Source organism: Cydia pomonella, chromosome 1, assembly GCF_033807575.1.
Source record: "Cydia pomonella isolate Wapato2018A chromosome 1, ilCydPomo1, whole genome shotgun sequence".
Lineage (NCBI taxonomy): Eukaryota > Metazoa > Arthropoda > Insecta > Lepidoptera > Tortricidae > Cydia > Cydia pomonella.
In genome coordinates, this window is record NC_084703.1 from 34,598,875 (window position 1) to 34,608,129 (window position 9,255).

The following is a 9,255-nucleotide window of genomic DNA, read 5'->3' on the forward strand; positions in this document are numbered from 1 at the left end:
GACGGCCGAGCGTAGCGAGGTCGAATAGGGATACGCGGCCGGTAACCCCGTTTCTCACCGAGATTTGTATAGTGCTTTTCTCAAACTCGCAATGAAATAATTAAAAAAAATAGGATGATGATGATGATTGTTATTACTTTCGGGATATTAAAAGGGGAACGAAAATTTGATTTTTTTTACGCTACGACGCACGGTTTATCAAGGATTTCTGCAACCTGAAAAAAATAAAACTTTATGGGCCTATATCTCCTAAACTGTGCGTCGTAGCGCAAAAATAATGTAATTTTTGTTCCCCTTTGTAGCTCCCGAAATGAATATTTAACAAACAAAAAAAAACATAATGGCAGAATTTTGGTTACAGGTTTTTTATGGTTGAATGCCAAGACGTGCCATAATTTGACGTTTAAAAACAAAAGAAGGTTGCCTTACAGGCCTAGGTGTGTAAGGCTGTATGAAATTCCTTTACATATCATCTTCACTCATCGCACCTGATATGTAGTATTTCCGGACCTAATTTGAAGTAAGTCATGTCAACATTTCATTACAAGTTTGAGAAAAATAGCATTATTGTTTTTACTATTTTCCTCGCATTCTTTCCATAATTTTTCACCGTTCAAACCTTTCCTGGACCTAGAAATATTCGAATACCAAAATTAGCCAAATCGGTCCAGCCGTCCGCGAACTTAAAGAAAAGTTATAAATGGCAGCGAGATACCGGAACTTAGTAAGAAAGTACACGTAAAAAACCTCCACCTACAACGGCGATTCGTATTTACTATCACAAATTTAAATTATTAAAATAACAACCTAAACAAATTAAAAATGAAAGTTTCTTAATATCAATGGTTGTTTAAAATGCATAATATCGTCCCCATATAAAGCCTGTTGTGATTAAGAGAAATCAAAATAATATGATCCTAGCTAAAACTATACGTGAAAAGTAATCCCATATTTTTTCCAGTGTTTGTTGGAACGACTAGCACATCATTTATCCGCACAATAAGGCATATTTCTTTCGTTAAAGATATAATTTGAATACTTTTTACTATGACTCTCACAACGGGCCGCTTCGGCACAATGTGTGTGGGGTCATTTTGCAGAGCTAGATCGACATTTATGTTTATTATCAATCGCTGACCACTGTACACTTTTGCATAAGTTGCCTATGGAGATTGCGTTCCTTAACTCTAGAAATACATAGAAGGTTATGAGTATGACAGTTTAACAGATTAACCGACTCGTGAGCGAATCGCGGCGCGATGTGATTGCGAGTATGAAGTCTTGCAAGTTCGCGCTTCGCGTCTCCTTTGACGCGGGCCAAATACCGACAAAAAACGGGGAATAAGGCGCGAAGGCGTGAACAATCTGCGAAATCGACGCGAGGGCCAGCCACACTCGCGTTCGCGGCTTCGCGCCTCGATTCGCGCACGAGTGTGGAGGGCCCTTTATAATGGTACAGTTTTTATACAACTGTATTGTGACGAACGCTATCTTTGTAAACGCCACCCAAATGTCACATTGTAACCAACGCGAAGCGACATCGAAATTTCATGAATAGCTTCGCTTGCTTCGTGTCAAAAAGTGAATTGGATGTAACTGGGCAAATATTACAGTTTATTGTTTAAACTTTAGTGAAGCCTTTAACAACAATTATTTTAAGAGTATTTTAGTGTACAGCAACAAGTGTTCTAATACAAAATGAAACGAGGTTATGACTCCATGAACTCTTCGATCGAAATTAGTTCTTACCGTGACCAACATTTTAAGGTTTGCCAAGCAAGTTTCCAACTTTTTATCACATTATTCAATGCTTGCAGTTTATCATTATAATAAAATGATCACATAATTCAATTGAAATGTTTTATATCTAGGGATCCAGAAGTGAACAAGAGAAGTTACTTCGAACGTCTGCAACACTTTATATAGGAAATTTGTCATTTTATACAACAGAAGAGCAAATATATGAATTATTTTCGCGGTGTGGTGACATTAGGCGGATAATCATGGGATTGGACAAATACAAGAAGACTCCTTGTGGATTTTGTTTTGTTGAATACTATGCTAGAGAAGATGCGGAAAACTGTATGAGGTAATAGCAGTTATAACTATGTTGTACATATTCATGTGCAATAGAATCATAATAACAATGACTTAGTCCAAGTGTTCAATTGTAGTGCTTTACAGGTCCTCATTTTTTTTTACTCCCTTATCATCATCTGCTGTGTATAGCTTTACAATTTAAGAGACAGAGAAAGTGTACCTATTCTATATAGTAAAACCTGTGTGTACTCTGATATTGTATTACATGCTTGGTAATACACATATATCCATGTTGTCCCACACAGGTGCATCTTGTAGGTGTGTCATAACTTGTCAAGGAAGTTCATGCAACAACCTATCATATTCTTTTTTTGGATTGTTTTATTTTAATCAAAACAATTATTTGTTATGTGTATTTAATCTTTGCAGATATATTAATGGCACAAGGTTAGATGACAGAATAATCAGATGTGATTGGGATGCGGGCTTTATTGAGGGACGTCAGTATGGACGTGGGAAAACAGGTGGACAGGTAAGTAACCCAATATAAGGTTTTATTGTTTTAACACATTTGTTTGTAGCATTTGTCTTACCCATAATACTAGCCCAGGAGTAAAAAATAGATTCCTCTGTTTCTATCATAATGTGTCAAATCATTTTATATTTGTAGGAGTCGAGTTTTTAGTATTTGTTTTGGAAAACATGTTAAGTATGAGTCATGTTAGCATATTAAAAGTAGATATGGACCGAATATGGAGTTGGGTGAATACAAATATTCAGCAGAATGTTTGATTCAGATCTTACTGAACTGAGTATTTGGCTGAATTATTCGGTTCATCTATATCATTTTAATAAACCAATTAAAAACTCTTCACTTACATTAGCAGATAAAGATGAATTGCTTCCTAGGCAATACAAGTCCAAAGGCAAATGACTCACCAAAAAAATTTACACTCCAAATAATCAAAACATCCTATGGATTCAACATGTCTCATCATGTGTTTCAATGTTAACAGGATAACGTAACCTGATGGAAGAGAGTAGGTACCTACTTGAAAATTTCTGAAGGAGCTTGCATTTTAGTGTTTCAACAGGACAAACATAGTAATAAAATGTTTGCTATTATATATGGCACTTTAACCGAATTATTCAGCCGAATACGAACATTGGACAGCTTGTCAAATTTCCCAAATAATTACTGAGCATTCGGCCCATCTCTAATTTAAAGGATCTGCTGTTTATTAATCTTTACAGTAACTGATTACCAATTTATAATGCTATGACAGCATATTCTATCAGTAAAAAAATGTTAGCTTTTATATTTCAATTTAGTTTAAGGCAAAATTCATTAGAGTACCATCGCCCACACTGTTAAAGTATCTGGAAATAAATATAGCACACTTTTTGGAAAGAATTCTAATTTTGGCTTTATAGAGCATTGGTATACACTATATATATTGACTGTATATTGATTTGACATAAACTAATACTAATAATTTAAGTGGTCAGAATGGCGGGTGTACTTTATTACGTCATGAGTACTAAGTTATTTGATCTTAACAGATTAAATATTAAAGGTACTAATGCCTGGCGTAATAAAAATAATTGTACCTTAGTGTTTTTTCTTGAAAATGAGATCAATAACTTGAAAAATTATAACGCCTGCAAAAGTGTAATAGCAAGCAAAATATAAATGAGTAAAACTTGGAAACCACAAATAAAATGGCTCATATTATAATTGAATATGAAGGTACTTACTTACTTACTTACTCCGTTGGCTCAGCGACCCAAAATGAGACTTGGCCTCCGACACAAGACAGCGCCACTTTTCTCGGTCCTGTGCGACCTCTCGCCAATTGTCGACTCGAAGCTCGCGCAGATCCGCCTCCACCATGTCGCTCCAGCGATACCTAGGGCGTCCGATAGGACGTCCTCCTGCTAGGCGACCCAGGTACGCTCTTTTCACGTTCCGATCTTCGTCCATTCTCTCAAGGTGGCCTAACCAACGGAGTCTGTGGGCTTTACTTTCTCCCATGATGTTAGGTTCAGCCACTAGGTCTTCAATCTCACGGTTCTTAAGGACTGTCCAACTTCCATCCGGTCTTTGTTTGGGGCCCAATATTTTACGGAGGATTTTCCTCTCGGCAACTAGCAGCATGTTTTCTTCCTTGAGTGTTAGTGTCCATGCTTCGCATCCGTAGGTTAGGATTGGGCGAATCACGGTCTTATAGATTCGGATCTTGGTGCGTCTGCTTAGAAGCTTGGACACTAACACCTTGTGAAGGGCTGCACTGCATCGCAATGTATTCTGGATCCTAATCTTTATGTCCTCGTCACGATTGTTGGTATCAGTAACGGTGCAGCCTAAGTATTTAAATTTGGACACGCCTTTGTACACTATATCTCCTAGATTTAGGTTTTGGGGTGGAACACGGGTATTTTTATAGCGTCGCATGTGGAGATACTCAGTCTTTTCGTATGATATACTTAGGCCGACCTTTTTAGCTTCCGTTGTCAGAACGGAATGAAGGTACAAGGTACTAAAATTTGGCTTTTATAGAATATATCAATAACCACGGGAATATAGCGTACTCGTAATTAAGTACACCCGCCATTCTGACTGTCAGGATGGCGGGTGTACTGTTTTTTGGTGATAACTTTAAGTACCGTGAGGTACAACTTTTTTTAAAGGAGGTACTAAATAGTACAAATTAGGTACAAAAATATGGTATGGTTTTCATTTAATTTTATTTAGGTACACCCGCCATTCTGACTCTCACGAGTCCATCAGGGTCTCTGTCTTCATTGGTCGGAGTGGAACGCCAATGGGACCCGCAGGACTCTCGGCTCTGGCTTACCTTATTTGGCCATCCAGAGAGGAGTCTTTAGAGCTATATGCTCCAGGGGCATAACTTCGGAGAAAGTGCAGCACACGTCTCGTCACCTCTGAGCCGCTCACGTCTCGTCACCTCTGAGCCGCACACGCCATGTTGCGCCTGGCTGTCTTTACGACGACGAATCAGGTGCCCATCTAACGAGTGGCGAGTCACCGCCTACCTCGATAACACTGTGGATCGCAATGTTAGGGCAGGTGTTCGAACTCTTAGTAATAGCACAATCTTATTTTCCACACAAATTTAAACCATAGACCAGACTTCTTCCATTTTTGTAGAATAGCCTCCAATGCCTACTAAAACCAGTTTACGGGTATCTACATACCCGTAAATGGATTCGGATCAAAACTCCAAACGGACACTACGTGTTACGTACGTACGGATGTACGTGTACATATAAATGACCGGGCTTGAACCCCCGAGAGTTTGTAATGGAGATACAATAATAATAAGGCGTAAGGATGTGACGACCCCACCGCCCGCTTGTTTTACCACTCTAATCAGTCAGTCAGCTTGTGGCCAGCTGTTGGGGAGTAGCGACCCCACGTACCCCAGTGCTCCTGAGGGAGTTATGTCACCCGAAGGTGGGTGACCCTGGACAGGTTTTCTGCCTCTGGCTTGCCTTGGCCGGCCGTCAGGAGTGGAGGTTGAGTCGCAAGAGTTGCGTTCTCGAGGGTAGATGTGAAAACATAAGTGGCGTGTTGGCAATATGTTTAAAGTCCAGTGACACTTCTCTACCCTCAGCCATCACAACGGCGTTGCCCTTTAGCCATCCTAGATGTCACTTTTTGTGGGGGCGAGTCACCTGCGGGAAATAATATTGTATACCATTTTATTAGGCAGTCCGGTTTTATATTCCATAGCCCAGTATTTAGTCTATCACTAGCCTTGTTCATTTTAGATTCAATCAACTCCCAATAGTCCTTACACCCTAGTGGGTGCTGTTTCTGCGTGCATCCCATGACACGGGCAAGGACAGCATCCGTTCGGTGTACCCCTTACATTTCATTAAAGTGTCAAAAGTGTCTAACGTGTTGGCTTCGGCTCCGCGCACGTCTCCCAAAGGTTAAGACGGCAGTTCCTTGGCCCCATATAGTCAGCGGCAACTTACTGCCTGCTCGATATCGTTTGTTAGCATTGTTATGGCAGGTGTCCGAATCTCTGCAATAGCCCAATCTTAACCCTTTACCAGGCCGCAAAGAAGAAGTGTGTTTTAAGAAGCGTAGTATATAGATTAGCAACCGTATGAAACGTCTTTTACGAAATGGTATTAACAATAGTTGGATAAGTTCCTGCAACCAGAAAAAAAAAAGTGGATACAGTAATCCCATCGCCTGTCTGGGTAATGAACCGACATATTAAATTAATTGTAATAATATTCTTTATCAGGCTAAGGGATATATGATACGACAAGTCAATTGATCGGGCTATGGGCGGAATAGCTCCCACATGATTAAACTCTAATAAGGCAATGGGATGTGTCATCCCACATCCTAATTCTGGTTATATTACAAAAAATTATGAATGTTTGGTAAGGTATAAGATTGCATAAACTTGCAACACTCAAAATCTGTAAAATATCAAAATTTGAGTGAGATAACAGACTCTTGAGTTTTCTGCTATTAATTCGCTGAAATTAAGTAGTGTTCGGATTTCGCCATAAACCACTGAAATTACCGGTCAATCCAATTCAAACGGTTGCCAAAGATTATTGGATTTAGAAGCGTGTTGTGAATAATGATCATAAAGGGATTGCTATCATGTTTTGTGGCAGATTTGCAATTAAAACCTGACTATGGTAAACGGAATACTATGTGGGAGACATATATCCCTCAGCCTGGTAAAGGGTTAAGCTCCAGCCAAACTTCATCCATAGCCCTGTAGTATTTCCTTTTTTTACAATAGCCCCAGCAATGTCTGCTGAGACCGGCTCCCGGGTATCTATTGCTATAGCCGTGAATGGGTTCCAGCTGGCGTTCTACATGGCATCGATGCTGTCGTTGGATCTATGTCTCTCCACGCACGCCTTATAAATGAGCGGGTTTAAAGGCCCGTGAGTCTTTATAGGAGATATAATAATAATAGTAAAAGTAGTTTATTTAAAAAGTTTGCTATTAAGATTACCTTTTATTATGTAACTCTGGTCTCGTGGAAGTGTCGAGTGAGTGTGTGAGAATAAATATCTTTAAACCTAAAAGTTTTCACATAGGTACAGTCAGCATCATAAATAGCGGATCAAACAATGCTTCAAGAGTATCTTCCATTCTATAACAGCTCAACAAAAAATTATAGTTCTATATGTAGACTGTAAAATATATACTTTTGAACGTGAATTCTAGAGATTCATATTTATTTGTAATAGTTATCCGCAATAGCAGATATTTTTGGCGCGTTGTTGCATCCGCCACTATTGATGCTGACTGTGCATAACATTGCTTACAAACTAAATTTGAAATGGAAACTTTATACTGTACTTGTGACTTTATGGTCAGTAATAGCTCCCGTTTGGCCTATTCTGACAGAATAGTAACCAAGGCGTGAAAGTCAGAATGGCGGGTGTACCTAAATAAAAATAATTGAAAAGCATACCATATTTTTGTACCTAATTTGTACTATTTAGTACCTCCATTAAAAAAAATAGTACCTCACGGTACGTAAAGTTATCATCAAAAAACAGTACACCCGCCATCCTGACAGTCAGAATGGCGGGTGTACTTTATTACGCTCTGTTCTCGTGATTATTGATAAATTCTATAAAAGCCAAATTTTTGTACCTTCATATTTAATTATAATATGAGTCGTTTTATTCGTGCTTTCCAAGTTTTACTCATTTTAAATTTTGCTTGCTATTATAATTTTGCAGGCGTTACAATTTCTCAAGTTATCGATTTCATTTTTAAGAAAAAACGCTAAGGTACAATTATTTTTATTACGCTAGGATCCTGACAGTCAGAATGGCGGGTGTACTGTTTTTTGGTGATAACTTTAAGTACCGTGAGGTACAATTTTTTTTAAAGGAGGTACTAAATAGTACAAATTAGGTACAAAAATATGGTATGGTTTTCATTTAATCTTATTTAGGTACACCCGCCATTCTGACTCTCACACCAAGGAACCCTACCGGCAAGCTCTTGGCCGATTTTTATTTATATATAAACATGGGCATGAAAAATTATACATACAGTTTGATGCCATTTTTCAGTGGAAACTTTAATTAGAATCAATACTTTGGCCTACTTTTGTGCTTATAGGTAATAATAATAAGTTGTGGAAGGAATATTTTTTTTACCTTCAAATAAAACGTTTATCTTGTGATTTAAAATGATGCATTGATTACAGGTGCGGGATGAATATAGAACAGACTATGACGGCGGGCGCGGCGGCTATGGTAAAATCATTGCACAGAAGATCACCCCGAACACCATAGAACGCCAATGATGGCAAAGATGCAGTTTTGCTATGACGTGTAAACTTATATTATTTAAGTGTGAAAACAACTTAAGAAAGACTGGAATGGAATGTAATTTAAATAGTCGTAAAACTTATAAACTATTCTTTATAAGTCAAACAACATGTTTTATTAAGAAATATTTATTAAAATCTCGTATAAGCATTTTAACAACTACATGCAAGAATATTTCATTAGAAAAAAATAAGACGCATTAAGATGAATTTTACAAAATGATGAGTACATGTGCAACCAAAAGAATGAATTAAAATTTACACCTCCGCTCACGTGAAGTAGGCAATCTCAGCAAATTGAAACCTTGAACCACTATGGAACCACCTCTAATTTACCAATGGTATAAGATTTACATATTACAATTCTCTACTATACATAGTTCCAGGTTCCATTTGGTAAGCTTGCATACTGTACTTATTTAATTATAAGTTAATAGATACAAATAATCATAAAGAAACTATGAAACAATAATAATAGATGTAAAAAGACATGTTTTTTATTAAAACATTAAATACATTTAATACATTACTGGAACATTGCTCGAGTATTACTTAACATACACTACATCCAGAATTGCCTTTAAAAACGGATACAGCAAAGTAAGAAACATATATAATCAAACCACTGTGGTTACTTGACTCTAGTATTTGATCAATTTTAATTTTGTTTTGCTATGCGATTTTTATGGATTCCTGCTTGCACGCGGATAAATTTTGTATCCCATGTTTTATGCCACGTCGAACAAAAATCCTGCTAAATTCTGATTTGTTTGTTCAAACGCAACATGTATCTTTTTTAATTAAGTAAGCATTTGCCTGATTACCCATCATTTAATTGATAGTGTTTTCTTTTAATAAT

General features: G+C 37.6%; 1 protein-coding gene across 2 annotated transcripts; it reads left to right on the forward strand.

Annotated features, from left to right (window-relative positions):
- Positions 1-1,519: 1,519 nt before the first annotated feature.
- LOC133520933 (nuclear cap-binding protein subunit 2) lies at positions 1,520-8,933 on the forward strand. Of its 2 annotated transcripts, none has more exons than XM_061855652.1 (4): positions 1,520-1,767; positions 1,872-2,089; positions 2,470-2,572; positions 8,274-8,933. In XM_061855652.1, exons 1-4 carry the CDS (start codon positions 1,699-1,701, stop codon positions 8,370-8,372), a joined length of 489 nt encoding a protein of 162 aa, XP_061711636.1. In that variant the 5' UTR covers positions 1,520-1,698; the 3' UTR covers positions 8,373-8,933. The 2 variants fall into 2 exon arrangements, with proteins under 2 accessions (XP_061711636.1, XP_061711629.1); XM_061855645.1 differs by having other exon boundaries at positions 1,525-1,776.
- The last annotated feature ends 322 nt before the right edge of the window (positions 8,934-9,255 follow it).